Genomic DNA, 26827 nt, shown 5'->3' with positions numbered 1-26827 from the left:
GGGAAACGTTCATAGATCATCAATACTGAAATACAAGTGAACCGAAGGGACAGGATTGTGAGCTGAACAAGATTAACAAGGGAAAAACATGTCCTGCACTTGCAGTTCAGTGGGTTTTGCTCAAACCCATTAGGTTGATTCTCCAAAGTGACACATCAGATGTCAGAAAAATCACATTAAAATTATTGTAGAAATAAATAACTCTTGGCACAATATGGAGAGGATTCACGGCAGAATATGCACAGCAGCGCATTTGGACTCTAATGGGGAAGCCATCTGCATGAGACAAAAAGTATGTAAATTTGCCGTTAATCTCATTAACAAGTTGACACTTGCAGGTACGTTACTGCCTTGTGCCATGCTATTCAGAGCCTTAGCGAAGACCTTTTCTTTTCCTGAGGATCCTTTCATTTCTGTGCATATCAAAAGGGAGGAAAAGAGCGCAGAGAAGGGGCACTGGCTGCTGTCAGAGTTGAAATGGGTTGTGAAGGGAGCAGAGCAGCCTCCGCCGCTCTCCCTCCCCGGTGGCGACTGTCGGATAATCGGATGGGTTACGGATGGAGGAGGCTCGCTGGGTGCAGTCCGCCTGCCTGCAAAGGCAGCCTTGTTCCCCGGTGTGTATTCCTCTGGTCCGCTGACATTATCCTTTCTTGTTTTGAGGTGCTGATCCGGCCTCCGGCGGTGGCCAGCCCCGGACTCTGAGTCTCGCCTCTTGCAAAAACGGTGCAGGGATCGTGTCAGTGGACCATCGCAGACCATTTCTCACTCTGTTTCGGCTGATGGCGGCTCATGCTCTAAGGTATGAGGGCTTATAGCCTTTTTTCGTTACTGTCTCCGTGTTGTACCTGCCGTGTCGCAGGTTTTTCTAAGGACGGGAGGGCGCAGCAGCTGCCCGTGCTGGTGGCACGGCTCTCGCCTCCCCGTGCGGCCGTGCAGCCCTCGCCTGCCGTCCGCGGGGTGCTGCCTTCCAGGCCACGAGCAACGCCCCGAACACGTTTCCTCCTTGCCGGAAACCCAGAGGAGCTGTCGGCCTTCGCGGTTCCTTCGGGCAGCGAGTTCCCGTGGTTCAGCACGCGGCGTATAAAGGGAAACCCTTCTGCCACTGTGTGATGAGCTGGCAGTCCCCAGCAGTCCCCGGCCACCCCGGGAAGCGACGGCTCCCGCTGCCTGCAGCTCCCACCCCGGGGAGCCGCCGCACGGCCTCCCGGCTCCGACGCTCTCGGGTCGGCTTTGCGGGGCCTGGACGGCCGCTTTCCCTGTTGCCCGGCGGTGCTGCTGCCTTTGCCGTCCCCGGGCCGCGCAGGCTCCTTCCTCAGCTCCTGTGCTGAAGCGAGCGAGCGTGTGACCTGGCAGGAGATCTGGCACGACACCGCGCTGTCATAATTAAAAAGGAGCCTAATGAAACTTCTAAAATAGCACTTTTTCCTTCGCACACACGTACCTGCAGTCAAACTGGGTGGATTACATAACTCGGTGTTGCCACAGTAACTGCGCTCCACCCCAGGGCGGCTGGAGGTGGATGCTGCTGAGCTGCTGTGCTATGGGCAGCAAACACCCCGGTGCAGAGGGAGCCGGGCTCCCGGGAGAGGGCCGCGGCCACAGCCGCGTTCAGCGCCTGCGGGAAGCTGATGAGACTCGCTCCCGGCACGGCTGGCGGTGACCCCCGCGACGGGCGCTGCCGGGGCTGGGCGTCGTAGCGAGGCACCGAGACCAGGGCCTGCAGGTCCGTCTTCTGGGTCGGTGCAGGATTGGTTCTTATTAATTGCACCGGTGCTAAATGCCTCGTGGGGTGGGTTTCCCGCGTCACGCCAGGTGCTGCTTCCCGGCTTGGTGCCCTGCAGCGGCAGCTTTCCGCCTTCCGGAGACGGTGGGAGAGCAGCGTGGAGGTGCTGCGGGGAATCAGCTAAACTGAGGGACTCTAACACCATGGTTACCCTGGGTAGACTCCAGCTGCCGCTGATCCTCGGGGAGTGAATCACCATAACAAAAAGACAGTTAACAAAAAAGAAAAAAAAATCAAAGCAAATGTTATGGCACGAGGCAAAGGCAGGTTTTTCCTGCCGCAGGTTCCCAAGGTGCTGGGGCGGCTGCCTTCTGTCCTGGGATCAGCCACAGCTCCTCGGGGCACGGTCAGCACAGCGAAGGCGGCAGGGACCATCCCAGGGAGGCAGCTGCCGCTCCGGAGTTCTTGACGTGGGAAAAGCCAGGGGCAAATACAATTTGGTAAAGCTTCCTCTTAATGTTAGAATAAGGAAAAATTCATTGGATGCTTCCAGCCTAAGACTAGCTTTGGGAGTAGGGGGAGGTACAAGGGAGCGCGAGTTTCTGTGCTCAGATTTCCTGGGGATAAAGATAAAGAGAAGCAGAAGACGGAAGGAAAGCAGAGCCGTTCCAAGGCTGTCTGGGAGTAGGCCTAGATGCGAGACGTTCTCTGAGGGTCGTCCCAAAAGGCCTCTTTTATTATGAGAAATTACAAATCCTTTTATCTTCTTCACCAGAGGAACAGCTTGTTTGAATTGCTGGGCTGTCACACTGGAATTAAATGCAAGAACCCCCCACATTCATGACGTAGCAAAGAACTTACATAACATAACTAAAAATAAGGCGATAGAGATGCATATAGAGGCAGTCTTTTCCTGGCCGCTCCATCTGAAATCCTTCTCCTGACTTCACCGGCACTGAAAAGCCGGTGGCCGGTCGAGGGAGCGGCACCCCGCCGGAGCCGGCCGCCATCTGATTCCTCGGGAAGGAGCACTGCAAGGTCCCTAAGTCGATGCAGAAAGCCTAGAGCCCTTCCCCGAAAGATCTCACATTGCAGTCTTGTTCCCCAGCCCCCATATGAGGATATGTCCCAGCTGCTCTTCTTTTTTTAAGCCATAGCCAGAACTGGTTAACTAGTCACTCAAACAAAATAAGAAAGCTCTTCTTACGTGTCATGAATTCTTCCCTGTTTTTTAGTGTGTGAAACCTCTGAGGGAGAGAAAAGCCAAAACGGGAGCTGAACGCACCAAGACCGAGCAGTCACCTCAGGGAGCTCTCTTACTGCTCGCACGCGTTGGGATGGGGAGCAGTAAGATGGAGGGGAGGCGGCAGAAGTGGAATAAAGACGGGAGGTTTGGGGCCAAGGTATTGACTGGCTTGAGCTGTTTTGCTCCCTGTTCTCGGAACTGATGGAGGAGCAAAGCAGAAGATGACAGAGAAAAACACACTGTGCTGCTTAACTGTTTCACTGCTTCTCGTGGCGGAGGAGAAAGGCGAGGAAGGCTTGCTGCGCGGCTGAGACGAGGCAGCGCCCGTGGCAGCCCGAGCTCGGTGCCGGTGCTCGTCTTTTACATGGCTGCAGGCACGTGGGGACACACCACGCCTGCTGCATCCCCGCTTCGACCGCGGATCCTGCTGCAGAGAGCACCGGCCTTGGCGGAGGGAAGGGGGACGCTGGGGTGGTCCAGGGCACGGCCACGCTGCTCGCAGCTCTCGGGACCTGCGCAGAAGTTGCCGCTGTCAGTCGGAGGGGAGGAAGGGATGGGGAGACGGCTTTGCTGTCCCATGGGGACCCGATGGCTGGGAAAGCTGGCAGGGGGCTCCCGGGAGAACCCTGGTTCCTGCTGGCTGAGGAGATGAAAGCCCCGGTCTCCCGTCGGGGGAAGCAGTGGACACGTGTGGGGGAGCGGGGGGAGCGGGCAGGCAGGGGCTGCCTCTCCTCTCGCCGAGGCTGGTCCCTCCCAGGCCAAGGTGGCTGCAGGCTGAGCACCAGCAGTGGCGGGTGCGTTGCAGCGCGTGGCCGCGTGCACCCCGGTACCCCGGTACCCCGTCACCCCGTCTCTGCTCTCTGCCGCTCGCCTGTCCCTGCCGGCCGGCATCCCTCACCTTCCCCCGTGTAACCCCAACCCCTGCAAACCAGCGGCTCCTTCTCGCCTTCCAGGTGCTCCTCTCCCGTCCACCCTGCTTGGCACCAGCAGCGGGGAACAGGGTGTAACGAGGGGTGACGGGGCACAGTACAGCGGGGCTGTAGCATATGGCGTGCGGTATTGCAGGGGATGTGGGCTATAGCAAGAGGCAGAGGATGGGGCATAGGGTGGGATATAGCAGGGGTATAACATGGAGCATAAAGGGCTGTAGCATAGGGAACGGGGTATAGCAGAGGGTAAAGCAAGGGGTATAGGATGGGGTATGGGGTGTAGTGGTAGTATAGCAGAGGGCATAGGAGGGGTATGGGGTATAGCAGAGCGTATAGGAGGGGTGTGGGGTATAGCAGAGCGTATAGGAGGGGTGTGGGGTATAGCAGAGGGTATGGGGTGGGGAATGGGGTGCAGCGGGGTATAGTCGGAGGGGATGGGGCGGGGAATAGGAGGGGGGTTACAGGAGGGGGCACAGCGGGGGTATAGCCCTCCTCCTGCCCGGCGTCTAGGCGCCCGCCCCGCCGTGTCTCCAGCCCCCCCGGCCCCCGGCCCGGCTCCGCGAGGCTCCCGGCCGCGGTGCGCGGGGCCGGGCCGGGGCGGTGCCGCTCCTCCCCGCGGGGCCGGGCCGGGGCGGTGCCGGGGCGGTGCCGGGCCGGGCCGGGGCGGGCGGCGGCCGCCGGCAGCTCATAAAAGGCGGCGCGGCCGCTCCGCACCGCCGCACTCCGCGCCGCCCCGGGACCCCGCCGCCGCCCCGCACCGCTCCGCCGCGCCCCGCTGCTCCGCACCGCTCCGCCCGCCCATGGTGCTGCCCGGGCCGCCCGGCATGTCCCGCTCCGAGGAGGTGCATCGCCTCACCGAGAATGTCTACAAGGTGAGCGCCGCGCCGCAGGTGCCGGGCCCGCTCCGCTTCTGCCTCTTCTCCTTCCTCCCTTTCCCCCTCCGTTCTCCATCCCCCTCTTTCTTTTTTTCTTTTCTTCTTTCCCTTTTTTCCGCTCCCTCGGCAGCGCGGGGGAGGCGGCGGGGGCGTGCGGAGGGGCGGCAGAAGCTGTCGCCTTATGTAAGCGCGGCGGAGGGGTGCGGGGGCCGCCGGGGGGGCCGCCCCGTCTGCGGCGCCGGGGGCCGCGCCCGGTGCCCCGGGAGGGAGCGGGGGGACGCGGCGCGGCCGAGGGCTCCCTGCACTTGTGGGCAAACTCCGCGAAGTGCCCGAGCCCGGCGTTTGCGGTGCCGGGGCCGCTCGCCGGCGTCGAGCTCTGCTCTTAATTGCACGGAGCAATTGGGCTCCGCCGGCGCAGAGGGGCCCTTTGAAGTCGGCTTGCGCTGCCGCACGGCTGAACCGGTCCCCGCCTCTGCTCCGCTCCCGGTGCCGCTCCCGAGGGACGTGGGAAAGCAGCACGCAAGTGCGAGCTGCCGCTTAACTCGGCCTGCGGGTTTCCAGCAGCTTGGGCAGAGGGAAGGAAACGGGGCTCTGTGCCAGGAGGCCTCTCCCGGGGGGGGGGGGGGGAATGCGGTGGTCCCGGGGGGGCGTTTCTCCCATCTCATGGCCTGGCGGAGGTCTCCCATGGTCGGGTGGTCCCAGGACAGGTAAGCCAAGCTGAAGCCATCGCTTGCTTTCTGGTGACACCTCTTCAATTGGAGGCGATTGCTGTGTCTTGGTTATAGCCGAAGTCTGTGAATCTCTGAGACTTTTTTTCACTTTCCTACTGGTGTCATGAGAGAAAAAAATATTTTATGTACTTTAATTTCCCTCATGAAGGAAGTGGTTTCTGCTCTGCTGGGTCCTGTGACTGAGTTTAATAAAAATCTTTCTAGCCTAACGTGTAATGCAGGATGTCATTCATTAAACTGGAAAGCTTGTGCTGTTTCCTGTGTTTTAAATGCTCAGACCGAGTTACCTGTAAGCGTTTGATGAATGAAACTCTGATGGAAAAACTTAGTCCAAAAAGTCTAGGTAGTGAAGTTGTAAGGTCTATTTTCTTGTGGTGTTAGGGTGTAGGAGCTGTTTGAGTGGAGCTGATGACAATAAAATCTTTGGCCACTGACTCTAGACCAGGTCTGAGAATGAAGCTTTTTGGTTGGGGCTTGGTGGTTTAATTGCAGAGAGGGTTTGGGTGTCTGTGGGACTCCATTTCACCCTTAAATGCTGCTGATCTACCACGATTTACGGTTGTGCTGGCTGTTCTTGGGCTCGGACAGGGCTGGAGCGCGGTGCCCGTAACCTTTGGGCGATAGTTTGGTTGACTTTCCCGTGGGGCCTGAGCTTTCCCCTACCACAAAGCGGAGCATTGCTCTTATCGGTGAGCTGCGGTGGGGGTGAGCTGAGCAAACGGGGCTGATCGCTGCTGCAGTAATTCTGCTGGACCTCCCAGCTCCGAAACGGAGCATCGCGTGGGTCGGTCTCTATGGACAGCTGCTGTGAACAGGTTCAGCTGTGACTCAGGTGTTGTTTAAGGTGTGTTGTCTTTGAAGAGCTGTGTTAATAAGGTGCTTGCAGTGCAGGTAACGAGTTCCCCGGGAGCTGGTGCGCAGCCCTCTAACGAGCCCGCTGTGCGGCTTGTTTGCCATTGCCGTGTGATCGGCTGCTGCTGTTTGTCTTGGCAGTTTCAAACCAAACTTGATTTTTAAGCCTCGTGTTTGCCTTGGCCAGAGGGTAACATTGAGGAGGTTCTGCCTTGAAAACAGCTGCGATTAAATGCTATTTATTCCCCCAAGAAACAAAGGGCGAACGTTGGTTGTGCCCTTCTCTTGCCTCTGACCACCTTCATCGCTCTTGTGCTGCGTGAGCCAGAGGTGGAAACTCGGCAAAGGGCCCTCGGCTCCTGGAGCAAGAGGCAGCCGCCCGACCGGCCTGGCTAAAGTGTAGCTACGCTCAGAAAGTGCCAGGCATAAAGAGCATGCGCTGTCCCTTTTGGCCCCAAGATCAGAGGGACTCAAAGGGAGTCTAAAGGTGACAGGTTTTACCTATTGGTTAGTTAACGCTTTAATTCTTGGTGTTTTTGTGGGAGCTCTCAACAGCTGGAGCACAGAGACTGAGAACTTGGAGCTGAAGGCAAAGCTTGCAGTTTTAGCCCTCATCTAACTTCTCTGGGTTGGGAATTAAAGGAAGATGGTAAAGATTATATTTGCATTTCCTGTAGTGAGCCAGGTGGCTTTGCTTCTCTGAGAAGGTGGCAATACTTTTCCTGGCTCCTGGGGATTTGTTGCATGGGGTATGCAGAAATGAGATGTTTGCTTGTTCCTTTGAGTACTTCTGAAATCTGGAACCTGGAGCAAGGGCTGGTGGCTCAAGGACAGCATTGGTGGTGTGATCCTGCCATGGCTGACATAAGCTTTGGACTTTACAAGTAAAAAACAGCCCCCTTAATGCTTTGGATCCTTGTTGTCTAAGTATTATTTGGTCTGGGCTCTTTTGGCCTTTCCAGTAGCCTGAACCTTGCTTTGGTCAGAAGCAGGGGAGGAAGAGACAGTCCTGGAAGTGGAGGAAGGGGACTGAGGCTGGTCATTTGCCTCCCTGCAGCCACTGATTTGCAAACCACAGAGCATGGCCGTGGGACGGGCAGTAGCTCTGCTTTGCCTTTGGTCGCAGGTGTCTTGTTGGAGTTTCAGCAGCAGCTGGACTACAGCGTCTTGCATCTTCTGCTGCGATGCTTGGAGCAGCCAGCGTTCTGCGGTTGTTACATGCCAGGCATCCTCTCTCCCAGCGGAGGCTTTCCCGAGGCATCCTGCTTAGGAAGCCCATTGTAATTATTTTCCAGAACCAGTGCTCACCCTCGGAATGATTGCGCTAATGAGATGGTGGAGGAGCTGTCAGCCGCCCCCTTGCCGATGCTGCCACTACAGTCAGCTGCCTACACGTGTAGTAATTACAGAGGGAGCTGGAGGAAGCTGGCACCTTCCGCCAACGTAATCCCACCTTCCCCTCTTGCTGATTCATTCTTATGGACCTTATTGTAACAGCGCAGCTGCTGCGCTGGTTCTGATGGGCCTGCTGCAAACGAAGGGATGTGTGAAACTTCTGCTGTAGGCGATGACTCGGGCAGCTTGGTGAGAAATGCAACTCTCCTCTGAGCCTGGGCTCCTCTGTGGGCGGTGGTTCCCCATCTCTGCTCTGTATCAAGTAGGAAGTGGTGTCCCCTGCACAGAATTGCCTATTTGTGAAAAGACGGGACTGGCAATTCTTCCTCCCCTCCCAAAGACAAGCCTGTCTCATTCATGGTAGATTGGACTGTAAACTGCAGTAATCTAATTTCCATTTCATTTTCAAGCTATTTCTTCATGTGGAAGATTGTTTTGCAATGGTGTATGAATAGTTCTGCATTTGAAGAAAGATTTGCTTAAAAACACCCCAGACTCAAAACCTAATTTTCTTGCACAAATGCAGGCATAATTTCTGATAGTCATTTGCTACACATCAGATGTAATAAATGTTATTGCCAGCATAACAACCTCTTGCCTCATTATCTCCAAGTCCAGAGGGAAGGGGAGAGATTCTTGTTCAAGTGAATCAGAAGGGAAATGGTGGGTGGTTTGGTGTTTGGCAGCGGAGAGAAAATGTGATATGACAGAAGACGAAAGAGTTGGCCGCAGAAGTCATCCTGTGCCACCCCCAAACTTCATGCACTGGGCTCTTCAGGCCACGAGCGTTTGGTCCTTCCTGCATCACAAGCGGGAAACCTGTTTGCTGAGACGCTGCTGCTGCTGAATTAACCCCCATGGTAGTCTGGACCTGCGTGATCGGCCTTTGCACGGCGCGTGGCCGGCTGTAGTGCCCTGCTGCCACGTACCGGCTCCGCGCTGGCGGTGTGCGCTTGGGTTGCAGGGGAGCAGCTCAAGCTCTGCACAGTTCCCTCTGCAGCATCAGCTGCAGCGTGTCACAGGGCAAGACCAGGATGGTTGTCCCTTACTTTGCAGGACCCAGGGCTGTGGTGTTTTTATAGAGATAACGTGCTTTTGCCCAAGTTGTGTCTTTGTAGGTGTCTTGGCTCTGCAACCATGTTCGTTTGAAGCAAGGCTTTATGCTGATCGAGCAGAGCCCACACAGCTGGCTTTGGACCTGTTGGAACAGCCTGCTCTTTGGCACTGCCCCGCTGCTCGGTGGTGCGGCAGAGCTGGGGTGCTGGCGATGCAGGTCTGCTGCTCCCTCCCCTCTGCGTGCGCTACGCGTTGTGGATATTGAGTGGTTTCTGACTCCTACTGAGATGATGCATCTCAAAACTTAAAGTTTGCAGAGTAAGACCTGTTATAAAGAAGGCAGATGGCTTGCCGAAGGCAGCCTGAATTGCTTTGCGTATGGTTAGCAGCTAGCACTAGAGAAAAGCGATGCTCTCGGGGGCAGGGGTGGCTGCTGCCTTTGCCTTCGGTGGCTCGCTGTGCTTCAGCTCACAGCTACTGGCTTTGCTTCTGTGCTGCTCTCGTTGCAGGGCATCGTGTGGCGTTGGCCACCGCACTTCAGACATCTCAGAGCCTTTGACTGGGTGGGTTGAGTCTTTTGGTCTGAGGTCTGCAGGAAGCAAGTCCTCCTGGCTCCCCTTCTGCTGGAGGCAGCTGGCTGTTGGCGCCTGGGTGACCCTTCGAGCTCAACAGCCCTGAGGCCTGGGTGGTGGGTCTGCCTCGCAAGGCTTATTGCTTGCAGAAGAGGCATCTCCTGGGTGGGTGCTCTGTGCAGGCCCATCTCTGGCTTACTTCAAGCCCAAATACTGACTGCAAGAACTTCTTGGGGCTCTAGCCCTGAATCTCGGGTTCTTCCCTCCCCTGACACGGTAGCTAGTAGATATTAAGTGGCTTTAGATGGGGGCCCTAGGTTTTTTGTTTGCTTTTCTGGAGTTCCCTGCTTACTGAACTCTGTCCAGTAAAGACTGTCCTGAGCCCTGGTCATGCTGCCTGGCTTTGGGGCAGGATCTGGTGAGGTTCCTACCTGAGCGAGGACTGTTCAGCCCTTCGCGCTCGCTTGGAGCAAGCGTTGGAGAGGCCGTCAGGGAGGTGGGAGCGTGGGAGGGTGCAGAGCAAGAGCTGGCAGCTGCTCCGGGGTTGTGAAATGCTGTTGCTGTGTAGCCGGTTATGGTAGCCGCTGTATACGGAGATAGCAGGGATTTCTGGGGTTATGTAACTTCGCTTCCAGTGCCTGGACGAGGATGCTCCTGGAGGCAGAGCTTGCAGGTGTTGTGAGTGACTGAAATTAGCCCTGCTAATGAGCACAGCCAGGTTCCCTTCTGAGCAGAAAGTTGGTCTCCTCAACCTACAGAGCTCTGTCCTGATGGCACTGGGCAGGACATGCTGAGGTGGAAGCAGCAGTGGGATTTCTGGGGGCATTAAATATTAATACAGAAGTAATGAAAGGCATTTCTGAAGCAGGGGTGACCCATTTAGAAACAAAACTTCCTTATAGCTGAGCTTCTCCTGTGGCATGACTGTGCCATAATGGAAAGTCCCATGGGTGCTTCTCCTTGTCCTGACTGTGCTGGTCACGATCACGTGTCCTGCTGGGACCTGCGAGTCTCTTGCACCGAAAAGTCGGGGTGTGCAGAGCGCATCTGGCCCACCTGCAGCACCATGCAGCAGCACACAGCCCCAGCCTTGCAAGGAGCCTCGCATGCCGCTGCTCTGTATAGGCATCAAACAACAGTACCAGGAAAACATTGAGTAACTTTTTAGGTTAGAAGCAAAGTTGTCGCTGCTGTTTACTGGGCTGGCTCTTGGATGCCACCAGCGAGTGCTGCGCAGGTCCTTGCGAGGGAGCTGGGAGGAGAGTCCTGACAAGGCACGCAGCGCGGTGTTTGCAGTGATGCTCATCCCTTGGAGACAAATCCAGGCATTAAAGCCTCCTCGCACATTAATCCTTGGTGTCTGGCCGCTTGCAGTGTTGCTGGCCGAGAGGCTGAGGCCAGAGCGCAAATGAGGTGCCAAGAGCCTGCAGTTAGACGACCCGGACTGCGCTGTCTGTCTGCGCTGGGAAGGACCTCTTCCTCCTCCTGCCAGCGCGTGATATTTCCGTGCAGCGCGAGGTGTGGAGGAGAGACTTTCTGGCTCGACTGCAGTGAAGTCTGGCTCCAATTATGGGAGCCCTAATTGGGGCAGGGTGTGTGTTGCCGATGGTCTGACACAGCCGTGCCGAGTGACGTCCCGTCTCCCGGAGCAGCGCGGTGATGCAGAGCAGCCCCTTCCCTGGCTGCTGCTGATCGAAGCCACCTGGTCTGGTGCTGCGTGTGGTGTAGGGCCCCGGTGCCAAGCCAGCCGCGGCTGCTGACCCATCTCCACCTGCCCTCGTGCAGCAAGAGAGCTGGTGCTTCATTTCTTTTCCTCTGTGCTCAGGTTTAGGAGCATCTCGGAGGCTGCAGTGATGGAGCTTGGGAGAATCATGCAGCCCCTTCTCTTAAAGAATTTTTTAAGATCTCGAGATGGGCTGAAGACCCGTTTCCTATGCAGGAGAAACTTGATACAAAGTGAATCGGCTCCAGCTTGCTGCTTGGGGAGGACTTAAATGTTATTATGGCACTGTAGCAGCAGATAAATCTTTGCTGTAACATGAAGAAGTGGAGTACGCTTTGACGGGGGAGAGACGGGAAACTTATTTTCTATTGACTCTTCTCCCCCTCTCTAATGCAGCAGAACTATGTCCTGGAGACCTCGTGCTTTGCATTAGTTTCATTTTTGGCAGCTGAATAAAGCCATACCAATCCCAGAGAGCTGAGTGGTATTACCCAGGGAATTTAGTGCAGTGGAACAAAGCAAAGCCCTTTCAACCTTTCGCTGCCAGGTTTTTTGTCTGTATTTTTTTTTTTTTAAACTCTGCCCAGGCAGCATGTGGAAGGCAAACAACTTGTGGGTGGTGCTGATGGAGCAAAATTTGAGGGAGCAAAATTTGAGGGAGAATGAGGTTTGCTCTCTACCAAATTCTGCTGAATATTGGCTTTGCTGCACTGTCCTGCAAATCTGGTTTCACCTTGCCAGCTCAAGGAAGCTGATACAGAAACATGTTTGGGCACTTCTTCCCTCACCTCTGCAAGGTGGAAGCATGGGGCAGCGTCTTCTATCTACATCGGAATTTCTGTTTTTAGTGAAGTTCTCATTTGTTGCAAGGTGGAGGAAGATGTCAGCTAAAGGCTACATGACTAAATGCTGGTACTTTCTTCTCTCCCTGGCTTTGACGGGACCCTGCGCCCAGTTTCTGGAGCTGCTGCGCAGCCACCCCTTCCCTAGCATTGCGACATGCTGTCTGATGGGAGCAGTTGCAGCATTTTGCTGGCTGACTTGGGTGCAAGAAGCTCTTGTTTGTTGAGCTTGTTATGCAATGTAAACATATTTATCTGCCAGGATCTTTGTTTTCTTACCAGTTGGCAGCTTTTCAGTTTCTCGCATGGTGGGTACCTTTGTATGTCCGTTTTAGGGTAATCTTCTCTGCCCACCGTGGGAGTGAAAATAAGGCTTGAAAACTTCCTCTACAGTGCAGAGTCCTTTCTGATGTCCCTGCTCGGCAGCTCTGTTTGCACTGGCGACTGGACAATGTCTAAAAAACATTCACTTTCAGCAAACTAAAGTTTCACAAGTTTTATTTGGCCAGTGAAGAGTCACCCCTGCCCCCTTTTCATATGACTAGCTGGATCCTTTTTGCAGTGCTTTTTCTTTATTTCTTGCTTGGAAGAGGCTCTGGGGCAAGGTTGGGGGATGCTCTCGCAGGCTGCAGTGGTGTCTGCAGCTGGGAACCTTGGAGCATGTTGCAGAACAGCTGTGGTAGAGTCCTGCTTTTGGCCCCCTCCAGTTTTGGGAACGTGTTTAACTTCGGAAGAAGATTTACCTGAATCTGTGCAGTCCTGTGATGTCCACGCAAGGCCGGCAGGTCGAGGGGGGAGTGCAGGGCTCAGCCCCTCCTGAAGGCTTGCTCTGAAATGCAGCTCTCTGCAGCAAGTCCACAGCTGACCTTGCTGTGGCTGTGGAAAGCAGTTAATGCTTGTTAAGTCACCTGTGCTCTTGTCCTACAGATGATACTTTGTCTGTAGGTCCTATTTGGTTATTTATTCTCCAAGTTTTCTTTCTTCAGAAAGATATGTTTACATAGGCAATGCTGCAAAAGTCACTTTAGATATGTGTGTACACCCATGTGCATGCACACTCACACCCTGCACTTAACCTAGCAAACTATTTAAAAATCACTTCCCCACAAATTCTGGCAATACTTCTTCTGCATAAACATTATTCAGCCTCAGATTGCTTGGGCTGAGCTGCGGAGGGTGGCGGAGCTTGCAGTATGCGCTGGCTCTGCCAGGAAGAAGGAAGTTCCTCAGCTAGTGGGCGAGGGAAGAAGACGGGACCAGCGTCTTGCTGACAAACCCCCGAGCACTTTGCTGCAAGTGTAGTTGTGAACTTTGCAGGTTCCTGAGCCTTCAGCAACAGCAGCAACTTTGGGGAATAATGGAGATGTAGTTTGTCAGATGTTAAACGTGAGGTGGGAACGGCAGAGCAATAGAGCAGTCCTCTTCAGCGTTAATTAATGTCTGTGTAATTGTCTCCTACAATTACAGAAAACAACTCATTACGTGGCCTGTTGCTACAGGTTAATCTTCTGCTTTCAAGCTGAGCACGTTCGCTAAACCGCTCGGTGCCGTCCCAAAGGTGCTTTAATTTGCAGTATGTGGATGAGGCTGCAGAGCTCGACCCGCGGCCTCAGCGAGCAGCGATGCTTCTGGCGAGCCTGGGCTGGTGTTCGCCCATCGGAGCTTTGTGGACGGTCTCCTGCCCTTTGCAGGGTCGTGCGTGAGGCTGCAGGACCCGCTTGGGACCAGCTTCTGAGGCATCACAACCTGATTTGGGTTAATATATCGGATAGCTGTCCTCAACCCAGCTGATCTCTAGCCAGGAGAGGAGCGGTCGTCTCCTCGCTGGCTGTTGGGCTTCCCCGCTCGTCCACCATCCTCGCTGCTCTCCTGGAAAACGATGGAGCGAGGCCGGGGCTGGTTGTTGCTCGGAAGATTAAAAAATTCCGGAGCTGACAAACGCCGGCCCCGGGGCGGTGACCCCGGGAGGCGTGCCGGGTCCTGGCCTCCGAGCCCGAGTGTCCCACGAAGATTGCCGCTTACTGAAATTAATAAACTGCTGTCTTGAACTGGGAGAAGGCGACAGCTCAGCTGCTGCTGTTGATCAGTCCTGCCACATTTGTCTGCAGAAACAAATTGAAGCGTCATACTCTCAAAAGACCAGGCAGCAGGAACTGGGGATAAAAATGCCTCAGGCAGAAAATGAGCTTTATAGTGTTTGGCCAGCTTCAAACGAGGTGACAGATGCTTAATCAGCTTATTCGACACAAGTGTCTGTCTGTCTTCCCTCCCCTTGCGCAAAGGGGAGCTGCCAGCGCGGCGGCGGCCGGGGGGGAGGAGGGCGAGGGACCGAGGAGCCCCTTCCTCCCCGTGGGGAGGCTCGTGCGGGACCGCCGGGAGCATTTGGGGATGCAGAGGCACTTGGGCGTTAAACTGAACTTCCCGTTGGTCCCCTTGGCTGATGGTGGTCGGAGCAGGGCAAGGGGCTGTCTCCGGAGACGGAGGCAGGTACGCGGTTCGTGGTCCTGAGCTGGTCCCCAGGGGTTCCTGCTCCGCAACCGGAGTTCGGTTTGGAGACCAGACTCGCAGTGAGAGTGCGGAGATTGTGTTATCTTCTCCACAGCTCAGCTGGGGAATTAGCGTCTGGCTTTTAAGGATGCTATGGTTACCGGAGACTGAATAACTTGGCATGGCAGGGCGGGAGAGAGGGATTCGGTGGCTGCCGTGACAAACTTGCAAAGACCCATTGGTATTTATGATCTGATTATTCCTTCCCTGCCCCCAGTCCCCAATGTCCTGCATTAAATAAGGACCTGAAAGCAAAGGAGGAAAAGCTGTACAGAAAACACTCCCTGTATACTGGTGTTTTCTGACACCTCCATTTCTGTATTTTTAAGCAGCTGAAAAGTGACACCAGGGGTTTGGAGACCGAGGTGCGATTTCTTGCACACAGCTTTGTCCAAGGCTGGCACGAGCTGGGGAGGAAGGAGGTGTCTAGCCTGGCTGCTCGCTGTTCTGCCTTCAGCCCCTCGGGGATTATGTCAAGAACCAGTTCTCAGACCTTTCCTCTGCTCTGGTAGACCAGGCTGATGCCGGCTCTGCCAGGCCGGTCATGGAGGTGGTGCGTAGCCAGCTGCCGTCTTCCAGGGTTTGTCAGCTCTGGAGTTGGTCCGAGGGCCGTCGGCTGCTGTCTCAGAGCAGCCGGGTAGCAGGACGTAGTCCCTTTGCTTCCTTCGATTTTGTGAATTGGGCATTTCTGCTGTATCCGATGAAGTTTTCTGTTTGGGGCATTTGTTCCGCTCTTGCGCTGAAGTTCCTGGGGGAGGGTCCGGAGCCCAGCTCCAGGGCTGCCTCACCCGGATCTCGCACGCCGGGCCGCTGCGGAGCTGCGCTGCTGTTTCAGCCGAATCCTCTGCTCAGCTGCCCGGCTCCTGCGTCGCTCCCACACGCGCAGGAACGCGTGAGCCCGAGGAAGGCAAGCGCTGCAGACGGCGGTGCGCGGAGAAGGGCTCCGGGGCCGCTCGCTCGGGAGCGTGAAGCTCTGGGCATGGCCCAAGCGCTCTGCTCCGGCCTAGGCGAACCCAGCACGCTGGGTCAGAAGCAGCGCGTGTGCTGCTGGGAATGCCGCTTAGTCGTTGTCTAAACTTCTTTGACCATCTGCCTCATAGCTGGGTGTCTGCATGCAAAACCTGAACTCGGCTGTCTTCAGCTGGAGGAGCCTCTGGACCTGCTGTTACTGGTGGGCTTTACTCCCACCTGGTACCAGTCAGCAGCACCTACCAGCATCACATGCGTGGAGGAACTGTTCCTTGGAGCGCTCATCCTTGATGACGAAGGTTCCTCAAATCCTTTCGCTTGATTTGGTGAGCTGGTGCCCAGTGCAGGGGAGCTAACAGAAGCCCCCCTTGGCCTTGGTACCAAGCTTCTGCCTGATCCTGCAGCACAAGGACTGGTCAGTGCTCAGAATGAAAGACAATAATCCATCATCTTCCACTCGCATACAAGCATTTCCAGGTGTTGCTGTCTGCAGCGGCTTTTTGTTACTGTGTTGCATGGCTAGAACTAGAGCAAATAAATGGCCTTAAATTGTTTTCTTGGCTGAAATTAGCATCAAGTGGAGTTGATGCTTTGCTCTTTGTTTGAAGATGAGCTGGAGGAAAGATGTGCCATTGGATGTCTTGGCCAATGCGTTCACACTCCCGTATGGTGGGGGAAGCATGGACTAGGATGCTGAGGGACTGGACTAGGCAGGGCTTGAGGTGGCAGCATGACTTGCTGCATTAAGCTAATATCCTTGCTGTTTTCAACATGTTGTGTGTTTGACTTAGGAGTGTCCCTTGCTACTTCTGCGCTGTTCTGACCCCATATCAGCTGTGATTCTAATACACTTGGAGTTAATCTCTCCAAAATGAAACAATCTGTTCTTCCAGGCCACCATGGTCTTTATGATTTTGAAGATCATTTGTAAGATGTGGCTATACTTAGTGAGGCTTCTCGATGGAAGACCAGCCGCCTCTTGCAGATGTCGGGAAGCTTGGGTTGTGGTGTTCCCAGAAGGGGTGCGGGAGGATTTTCTGCTCTGCTGTTGCACTTGTGGCTGTTGTGAGCTGGCTGTTCAGCGCGCCTGCCCAAGCTGGGCACCGAGGTGCCCTCTCTGCAGGGAGCCCCGCCGGCTGCTCGCCGCCTTTGCTGGTGCCTGATGTCCTTATTCTTTTGTTTCCTTTAGACAATCATGGAGCAGTTCAATCCCAGCCTCAGGAATTTCATTTCTATGGGGAAGACCTATGAAAAAGCCTTAGCAAGTAAGTGAAACTGCCCTGCTGATGCATTTATTGCTTAAACGTGGGAAGCAGCAAGCCCTGTGTTGCTGGGTGCAACAGGACGGCATTGCTTCGGAGACTGGGAACTCGCTTGGGATGCTTTCTTCCTTGGGGGAGTGCGGGGAGGAAACTTTGGCAAATGTGCTGGACAACACTATGGAAAGGATTTGAGCATTAAAATGTTGGCTGGCATCTGGGTGATAAATATATTTCCAATCAACAAAGCTTCTCTATCTTTAAATATTTAAGTCTTTAGAATTAAGACTTTATTTCTATTTAAAGGAGTGCTATTTAAATGTTCAGAGTGCCCAGAACAATGCAGTGGAGGAGGAAAAAAATCTTAAACTCGAGATGACTCTTGATTTGGAATATAGGATCCTTTTGGGAGCCATTAGAGAAATGTAGATTTAGCTGATCAAAAGCAAATTGAATTGATGAACACCAAAACTGGACTATTTTGACTTAAAATGACTTCCCATACTGCTTGGGCCCTATTTAGCTTGATTCTGTCTTGCATGTTTGAAGGCAGGCTTTATTTGACTGTGGAGTAGGTCGTCCTTCAGAGAGGCCTCTGTTCCCTTCAGAAAATTACATTGCACATGTCTCTTGGATTTTATTTTTTTAATTGGTTCAGTGAAAATGCCTTTAAGGGAAGAGGCTGTCATAATCTTAAACCAGCAGAAAAAAATACTTGATCTCTGTTCTTAAATGGTGCTTGAAATATGACCTTTAGGAAGAATCTGTGTGTTCTTCTTTTGTGCCTGGAGCAAATTTTATTTCCACAAGTCAAATGAGGTTCCTCAGTGTTTTCATAAAGCGTCTTTTAAGATGCCGGCTTCTGCCTTTCTCAGGTACAGACATTCCCCTGTGCCAGCACATTTGTTTCCTGCTCGTTCTCAGTATTGTTCTTAAGTGGATTTTAATGGGTCAGCTTCCACGAGATGGGAAGTGCATCCATCTGAACCCACCGCAGGGACTGCAGGCTCTGCTTGATCTCCCAGGACCTGGCACTTAATGAACCCTTATATGCAGCAGTGTTTTCCAGCGATGTTAAATGATGCTAATGAACCTGGGGCTCGTGAGTTGGGTGCTCTTTGGCTTCTTGATTTCTCTGCTTGGTCTCCTGCCCGCTGCAGGCAGCAGCAAAACATTAAGTTTTCCCTGGGGAGGAGAAGCAGAGATCTGAACAGGAGAGAGAAGATTGCACTTGGGACTGAGGTTTTTATTCTTCTAAAATGTTATACTGATAATGCATCTTCTAATAACCGAGATAGTGGAGCCTGTTTGTAATGTCCCCGTTTCATCCGAGTTTGAAGCTAGGCGCACTGTTACTGCACCATCCGTTGCTGTAAGCCAGTACGGCTTGATTTCTGTTTTTCTCACATCCCTCTTGAGTGCACTTTGAAGCCCAAGATCTTCCTGCAATTTTTAAAATTGTTTTTCGGTCATCCTTTATTTCGGATCGTGGCGCTTGTGGCGGCATCTAAAGGAAGCTTCTTAATTAGTAAATCACGCTGGAAGAGACTTCAGCACATAATGTGATGCTGTTGAGCAAAAGCTGTACAACATGTTCTCGTGATTAGAGGAAACCCCCTGCTTATCTGATTGAAGTGAAGTGTGGAGCTGGAATGTCAACAAACAAGACTGAACTATAATGAAAGTCTCCGATATTCAGTTATTTCACAGTGATTTTTCTGAGCAGTGCTAAGCAGGCTGTTTAGTTATACTGGAATGAAAACCATCTAGGTTTTACATGTACCTTTTTTCTCCTAAATAACTCTATAATCTTGTTGCTCTAGCCTTCCTCTTTTTTAGTGTGTTCTTTCTTCACTAATTTTGCTTGTTTGCTGTCTAGTCCCTCTCAGTAGGGTTAAGTCCTTTGAAGTAAGAGCCTCTGTTTTGTACAGTGGCTGACATCCAGATTCAGTGCTGTAGAAGTTGTAATAGCCATCAAAGAGAACATAACCTGCGTTTTTTTTGATGCTTTTAGGTATGACATATGCAGCGAAAGGATACTTTGATGCTCTGGTTAAAATGGGAGAGTTGGCCAGCGAAAGCCAAGGATCTAAAGAATTAGGTAAGTCACCAACTTACTGCTAAATGGAGTCACAGTTCGGACCAGGCTCTGAGCCACAGGAATGAAAACGGGTTTTTTTGCTGTAAGTGTGGGTAACAAGCTAAATAAGGAGCTGATCTTGCCACTCTTAGTCTGAGGATTTAGGGGCATTGAGGTGATGTTTGCAAAGTAGTAGTCAACCAAAAGATGCTTTGCTGGCATTTTTTTCTTGCTTTACAAATGAGAGAAATGCACTTGCTTCTGGTTTGGAAGCTGAGGCCATGGTGGGTGCCTCGTTGGATTTTGGCCCTTGGAAAGAGAACAGGAGTAAGCGGGTAAGAGGAAGGTTTGGGGTACGTGCAGGTCAGGTGTACTGGCCTGGCATTTCTTCTGGCAGAGGTGTCCTACAGCGTTTGGCGGGTTTTGTGTGGTGGGAGCTGTGTTTATATGCTGGGCCCCGGTGAGCACAGCGGAGCTGTTGCTGGATCGGCTGTACGGTGTCTGCTGTTTCACGGTACGCTGCAGCTGGTGACTCGTATTTGTTCAGTAGATTGGAGCTACTACAAAGGCATCATGAGCGCTGATGCTCTGTGACTCCTTTCCGTTCTTTATTCTTCGGGTAAATCATTTGGGGAACTGCTTTTCCAGTTTTTCCACCAGTCGACATGTTTGAAGTGTTCCCACCCCCCGAAACTCCCTCATTCCTATCGCTCTGCGTGAGTGGTGCTCTGTTTGCAGCTCCTCTCCCAGGCTCCCCTCCAGGGATGCTCTGTGGCCTCTTGCTAAGAGTCCAGCTGACTTGGGTATTTGTATTGATGCAGCTTTGGGAACTGGAGGTAAATGCCTTCTTCCTCCCAGTTCCCTTGCTGGTCTCGCTTGCCAGATTGCTGTACCGGGAAATGGCAAATAGTGCTCTAATGGGATCGTTGAAGCAGTCGGTTTATGAACAAGAGCTTGAGCTGAAATGATTTTTGAAGGCTTATAAAGCAATCTGTAAATAACCCTTTCTTCAGCGGGGCCAGTTCTTGTTTTTGCAGTACTCTGTTCAATATCAGACTTTAACTTGCTCCAAGCCTTAGACTGATGCCAGTCAGTAATCTGAATTCTTAGGGGCAAGCTTCAAGTGTCTAAACCAAGTGATAAAATAGATTTCTGTAAAGCTGTGTGTAGTAATGTTTGTTTACTAAATCAAACGGTCCCAAGTGACGCATGTAGCAAGCAGAATTGTGAAATCCGTGCAGATGTTACCATTTAAAGGCTTCCACTTCTGCTGCTTATCAGGCTTTCGCCCCATCTTGGGGGGTGAAAGATGAAGCAGCTCTGCTGTCCTGCTGGAAGTGAAAGTTTGGGACAGCTTTGTCAGCGGCACTTCAGCCATTTGAGAGCAAGAGCGTGGGGAATGCACATCCTTCCCTTACGTAAACCGCTGCTTCCCCTGCAGACAGCCGCAGCTCCGGCAAACGCTTGAAACCGACGTCTCTTGGTCGTACCTCCTAGCCTAAGAAAGAGGTTTGAAAGCTGGCTTTATTGGTATATTCCCAGCATCTCCCAACATTCATTTGGTATGTGGCTTGAATATTTTTAGGTTAGTTTAAAACATCTCCAAATTGTTGCATCTTCCATTCTTAGTGCGAAGCTATGTGGCTAGTCTTATAGAACAAAATACCTGGCAGTTCAGTCTAGACCTATAATAAATGGCTGCTCTTCAGACTTCTTGCTTTGATCTTGCTGATACTTATTGTGGCAGCTACTCAGTAGAATCCATGCAGAAGAAAATGAAGAATAAAATTTTGGCTGAAATCTAGCAGAGCTGGTAACAACCTATTAACCCCCCTCCTGGCTTGACTTGAGCAGGGGCTTTGCAGAGCTCGGTGGAAGAAACATTTTTAGATTTGGGTTCTTGCGCTGCCTGTGAGCTAACCAAAGGTACAGCTTTTCCTGGGGAAACCTTCAGCTTATCGGTTAGCGAGATTGCTGATAGCACAGGAAACGAGTGCTGGGGTCTGGGCTTTCTGCTCTTCCGTCTGGATTATTTCATCCCATGCTAGGGGCTTTAGCAAACAGGGATGTTTGTAGTTCGCATTAATATCGTAGGCCTAAGCTGATCCCTCTGTATGCAGATTTCCTCCTCAACAGGAAAAGGAAAGCTGTTGTGAGACGTAAGGCAGTGACTCCTGGATGTTCTGCTGCTGGCTGAATTCCCTTTCTAGCATCCAAGAAAAAGAATCCCAGAGATGTTTTCCTCCTTAACCCTTTCTCTCCTGAATGCAGGTCATCTTGTAATGCTACTTCTGGGAGAGAAGGTGTCAAAAGTGTGTGTGTGTGGGGGGAATTGTAAATTCTGTTTTTGCAAGATGGTAATTAATGTGAAAAAAGACCCATCTCATGTCCGCGTGGCAGCGTCTGCTGCTCGTGCAGACGTGCAGGAGCTGGTTCTGCACCTGCTGGCTCACAGGCTGCTCTCGGCACAGCCCGTTGCACAGAGCTCGGAGCAGGTCCGCGACGCTCCGAGGAGCTGGGTAAACGCTTAGAGGAGTTAGCCTGTGCTGGGAGTGCTCTTGTGGCTCTGTTTCTGTTAGTCCTCAAAACTGGCCAGTTTGATTTCCAGCATGTTGTCATCACTTCAGTATTACTTATAACTCTAAGGAGATTTTTCTCTGATTAAGCTGAGCACTGGAAAAACTGCCCATCTGCAATCTGTCCTTAGTTCTCTGCAAATGTGCTGAATGTCCCACGGACTCAGACTTGCTGGCTCTATTTTTTTAAATATAAATTCCTTTGGTTGCCATGATGTTGTGTCTTTAATCTGCTGAAAACCTTTATCAGCCTTTCTAATGCCTGCCAGACAGCTACCTCCAAGTTCAATTCTCTGGTCAGCAGCTGCTTAGCACTTCACATTGTTTGTAAATTCTCCATCAGATTTTAGCAACTGTGTGTAGACAGGATAATCTCGTGTAGTAACAGAAAACAATAATAAAGCACTTGAGCTCTAATCGGCTCTGGCTTGAGTTTTTTGGGTGGAAGCGTCTGGCTGGGGCGTACCTGTCAGCCCTGTTGCAAAGGTTCACGAGACTCCGAATCTCTTGTTTTTCTTGACTAAAGGGATGTTCTGCCTGGTGCAAGGTGTGGTTTCGTTGGTGTTGCACGACAGCTCTGTCCGATGCAGTTGCCTGTAGTCCAGATCCTCTTATGCTTTCTATAACCTGGGAAAATCCCAAAACATTTGGTGGCTTCTATTTTTATCTTCAAACTTTTTGAAACACTGGAAGAGTTGGATTGTGCATTCTCAGCTTTTAAGTGTTGACGGGGGTGTTTGATCTGGCCCGGGGAGACATTCCCGCTCGCCTCGCAGGCACCGGCACTGAGAGCAGCCGGGCGCTCGCAGCAGTGCTCCCGGAGCTCCGTGCCGTTTCGTGACCCAGTTCCGTACCCTGTTTGCATCTGCTTGAGATGCACGCAGCTTCGCAGGGACAGAGACCGTTCCTGAACAGTGCATGGAGGGTGTTGGCGTCTTGATAAATAAATACCGGAGAGGATTCCTTAGTGAAGTATCTCAGACGGTTGCAAGCGTGCTGTGATCCCGCTGATCTTGTGGTGCAAGGTGTGTCTGACGGCAGTCTGTGCTGGGCAGCTCTGGCAGGGAGTTGCCTCTTTGCGTCAAGCGATGCTTTGTGCGGCTGTCGCCCTGGAGAGGAGCATGATGCCTGCGGGGCCGGGACTTGGCTGTGTTCCTGCTCTGGTCTGAGGCAGTAATGAAGTACGGTGGGACTTCCCTGTAAAAGAGTCATCGCGAGCGCTGGTAAACTTGGCTACTTGCTGCCCTAGGAGCAGGCAAGCCTCCTGAAGCTCAGTGCTCAGCTGTCGTGGGCTGGATTTTATATCTTGAGGATATAAAATTGGTCAACAAGCAACTGAGCTCCCATTGCCTTGGAAAACTGTGTCTGCTTCCTACGTGTCTGACTCCAGTCTATCTCCGCGCTTGAGGTCTGCGTCCTGCCTTGGTTCTCGCCAGCCCACAAGTTGATTCAGCACTGGCCCTCCTCGCTCAAGGAGCTCGGTGCCCGTAGCTGTGCTGCTGGTGGTCCTGTGCTCTGCACAAGGGCAGTGCCTGTCCTCCGGCTCCCAGTGTCGTATGGGCAGGTGGAGAGGCATACTGGTTACTGAGGATCTCTTCTGGGAGCAGGTTGCTGTGAGCCTAGGAAGCAAAGTGAACGTAGGTGGCTGAGGCTAGGTCAGCAGTGGAAGTGAAGACTGCTTGTCTTGGCGTTCCTGGGAATTGAATCACTCCGAAAGGATGGCATTAAAGGCTTTTTCCTGCCTTTTTCTTCTGTCCTGGCTGCTTTCCAGTTTGTTATCTGGACAGAAGATCAGACCTATGCCCACAGTTCAAGCTCTCCTTTGAGAGTGATTCCATATATTGTTCTTCAGATCTTCATAGTGGTTGCTGAGGTGGCTTTTTTTTAACGCCAGCTTCTCAAAAGCCTAAATGTGTGTCTGATCACTGAAGAGTTGCTCTGCGCTTGATCTGGGAGCTCTTTGTAGGAAACTTGTGAAGAACTTGAGTCTAACTCACATAAGTGCTTGGGTGGCTTTGGCCCTTATGTCCTCCACCTGCCAGCAGAACTTAGGTGCTGAAGCTGCTCGGTGCTTCTTTTTCATCCCTTTGGGTCATGGCAAAGTCATAGAAAGGGTTTTCTTTTTTTTTGAGGGAAGTGCTTGCCTGGTAAGCAGAGTCGGAGGCAATTTTCTTGCTGGCTTGGAGTGCACCGGCACGTTGCGACTGCGACCAGACTGCTGGGGCTGAACAGCAAGAGCAGGGAACTCCTTTGGAGCTGGATTTTTGTTTTGGGGTCTCTTTCCAAGGTCCTCCTGGATCAGACAAAGCTGCTCTGACTGAAGCATCGTGCTATGAAAGAGGAAGAAAGACAGTAATTAGTTTTCCATTGTAAAGCAGAATGAGCCTCTGCTAGATAAGTGTTTCCTTCTGATGCACAGCTTGACAGTTTGCCTGATAAAATCACAACCTATGTCATCTCTGAGCTGCTGCCATCTGCTATGGAGCTGTTTAGTGTCAGTGGAGGACACCAGATCTCAAGTATTTTAAACAATCTCTATAAAGACTTTAAAATGTTAATTAGTGTTCTGGATGGATGTGTGATAAACACTTCTGCAGCCAGTGTGTGTCCTGCTTGGGATTTGCTGTGTGCTGAGGAGGGTGTCTGCAGCCTGAGCTGGAGCACGGAGCTTGGCCCAGCTCCATGGCACTGAAAACCAGAAAGCCACCAGACTGCATCCTCGTGGGACCGCTAACGTGGCCGTGCCGAACTGGGAGCAGCCCAGTCTGGGCACCTGTTGCGATGGGGAAGGTCGTGCGGACTCTGGTGTTTGGAGGAGCGAGTTCAATTTTCTCATTGCAGAGCTCCAGCCTGACCTGATTCTTGTCGGTGGCTTGGGCATGGTTTTAAGGCTTCATTATGCTGCACTGAATCCTCTGGAGATTTATTAATCTCTTAATTGGATTTGCAGTTGTTTCAGGTAAAGCTTCCTACAGCAATGGAGATGCAGATATAGATCCTGTGAATGTCAGAGGTTATTGTAACAGGGAAGTGCTTAATATGGGAAAGATGGGCAAGATCACCGCATGTGGGAATGAGTGGTGGTAATCGTAATGCTCGATGTGCGCTCAAGCACATCTAGCTGAATTCCAGGAAATATTTCCCAGCGATCACTGAAAGTGTCCCTGCAGCGAGGGCCATTAGCCTGTGGAATAGCCCTCCTAGGGAAGCGGTGGTAATCTTGCTGCTTGATCCTTTTAAAATTGGACTTAATGATGCACTTAATAGATTGTAGGTAACAACTTTGCACTGGCAGAAGAATGGACATTCTGGACCTGTACCACTTTCATCAGTGGTTCTGTTAAAAAGCCTTATTTGTTAGAGAAATTATTCCAGAAGCTCAGGAATAGGCTTCCAGGGTTGTTCTTAGTCTAAAACTTCTAGGGTTAACGAAACTGCCTTTTGAAAGTGGAGCTTGTAGATCTTATTAGAGTAAGAAAGGAGCATATCTTTGCTGTAGCTGTCTTTGTCCTGACCCTGATTAAAGCTTGTTTGAAACATAGTGCTCATTAAGTTGAAGTCTTAGAGCAGAAATTTCAGCTCATGCTGTAACGAGGGCGCAGATGCAATGTCAGCTCTGGGGATGCAGAAGGAGCCTGGCTCTCCCGGCCTCTCTGCTGGGTGCCAGCTCAGTGGTGGCACTTCTGGGGGGTTGCGTTTTTCCTTTCTGTGTGTAAAGTCTCCAGAAGGGAGTTCTTTAGCCCTTCAGAGGGAGATGGCCAAGAGAAAAGAGCCCATGGACCCTTGCTTCTGGGTGGCCACATCCCTGTGAGAGGGCAAGTGGAAAGAGTCTGGTCTCAGGGGCTGTTTTCTCCACGAGAAGGTGAAGGCAGCTCATTCCAGCACAGCAGGACGGTCAAGGCACGCGTGGGTTGCTCTGCCCTCGCTGTCACGTGTGGGCTGGCAGGTTGTTCCTGAGCTGAGAACGCAGCTAGAGGCAACCGGGCACCAGTTGCCTGCTGCCGAGTCCCTGCTTGCAGAGCTTTTGGCTGTCAGAAATGCGAAAGCCATCGGACGCCGCAGTATCGCTGCTGTTCAAAGCATCTGCTGCTTGCAGACCTCCTGGCACTGGTGCAGTGTAGTCTGCTTGACCTTGGTTAACCGAAGGCGCAGGAATAAATGAAGACCTTTTAAGAACTAATGGCTGCCTCGGAAAGGGATTCTTCTCCTGTCCGTGTTGCCTTTCCGCTGTCCCTAAACTTTCTGGTTAGGAACTGGCGCTCCATAATGAGTAATTTGTTTTCACAAGCCTGTACTGGGGAAGTAACAGTGGCATGTTGTTAAGTGAGCATCTGCTAAGAGCACAGTGTCTAGCCATAGCTTCTAACACTTTGCAATAGGTGTTTAACGTTTTCATCTCACCTTCAGTAGAAAAATCTTTCAGGAGGTTGCCTGTCTGTTAGAGCTCCCAAGGGTGTCTTCCCGAGCCTGAGTCTGAGCTGAACTCCTGCCCGTTGCTCTGTCCCTTTGCGAGGGAAAGACTGGCCACGCACGTACAAACTAACAAACGAACTGCATCCGTGAGCCGTTCTCTGCACTCCCGTTAGCAATGTTGATGAGCTTGGCAGACTTCAGAATGGGGCACATCTTCCTTTGCCCAGAAGGGAAGGACAAAGTGAGCTGGTAGGTGGCATTTTAAATCTTGTTTCATCTTCTGAACATCTGCTGTTGTAAGAGGAGATGAGAATTCAAAGAGTATCCATGAAAATGCTTTGGAAAGAAGAGCAGGCGTGACTGGGGAAGGGAGGCTCGGAGGAACCAGCACAAGCCCAAGGTGAACAGTGCCAGAAGGGGCTGGTTTGTGTGTGCGGTCGCATAGCCAGTCCCTCCTTGCCTGCTGGCTCGTGTGACCTTTTCAGTGCTATTGTTTGGCCAGATATATTTTAACACTCCCTGTGCATGCTGGGGGGGTGTGCACGCAGGTTACTGGTCTTTAAAAAGACAGCCAGCTTGCAAAGCGCCCCTGAAGACTTGCTCGCTGGAGCACACTGCCCTTGAAATGCCAGGGAAGGGCGAGGACTTGGTTTCTCCCCACCTGCGTGTCGGCCTTCCCTTTGCGGCCGCGTCGCGGCAGCGATGGCGCGGTGCTGCACGGGAACGCCCGCAGCATCGGCTGGCACAGTGCTCCTGCAGCTTTCCTGCTCTGAAAATTATTCCTGGCTTTTTAACTGTAAACAGCTCTTCTGGCTGGCATGGCCCTTCCAGAATAGAGCTTGGTATTTGCTGTGATGAAGCTGTCCCTGCTGTACAGGCGGACGGCTGCCAGTCCGAGGAAGAAGACAGGCGGCTGCGGGGTAAGGCTGTGCTTGCCGGACCCCTCCCGGGAGGCACCGCCGGGGCCGGGTCTGTCCTCCGGGTGTCTGGCAGCGCCGGGCCGTGTCCAGCCCCAGGATGCTGCAGATGTCACGATGTA

General features: G+C 52.5%; 1 protein-coding gene across 8 annotated transcripts in view; it reads left to right on the top strand.

Moving 5' to 3' along the window:
• The first annotated feature begins 4600 nt into the window (after positions 1–4600).
• The window catches only part of BAIAP2 (BAR/IMD domain containing adaptor protein 2), a 57281-nt gene continuing 35054 nt past the window's right edge, over positions 4601–26827 (top strand). For all 8 annotated transcript variants that reach the window (XM_064522843.1, XM_026112974.2, XM_026112976.2 and 5 more), the window contains exons 1-3: positions 4601–4770; positions 16650–16725; positions 18734–18820. In XM_064522843.1, coding sequence (XP_064378913.1) covers positions 4699–4770; positions 16650–16725; positions 18734–18820 — 235 coding nt within the window. In that variant the 5' untranslated portion in view covers positions 4601–4698. The remainder of the gene's footprint in view (positions 4771–16649; positions 16726–18733; positions 18821–26827) is intronic.

This window comes from Dromaius novaehollandiae, chromosome 18 (assembly GCF_036370855.1).
Source record: "Dromaius novaehollandiae isolate bDroNov1 chromosome 18, bDroNov1.hap1, whole genome shotgun sequence".
In the NCBI taxonomy this organism is placed as follows: domain Eukaryota; kingdom Metazoa; phylum Chordata; class Aves; order Casuariiformes; family Dromaiidae; genus Dromaius; species Dromaius novaehollandiae.
Note: the sequence above shows the minus strand (reverse complement) of the source record. Positions and strands in the feature narration are given on the sequence as shown.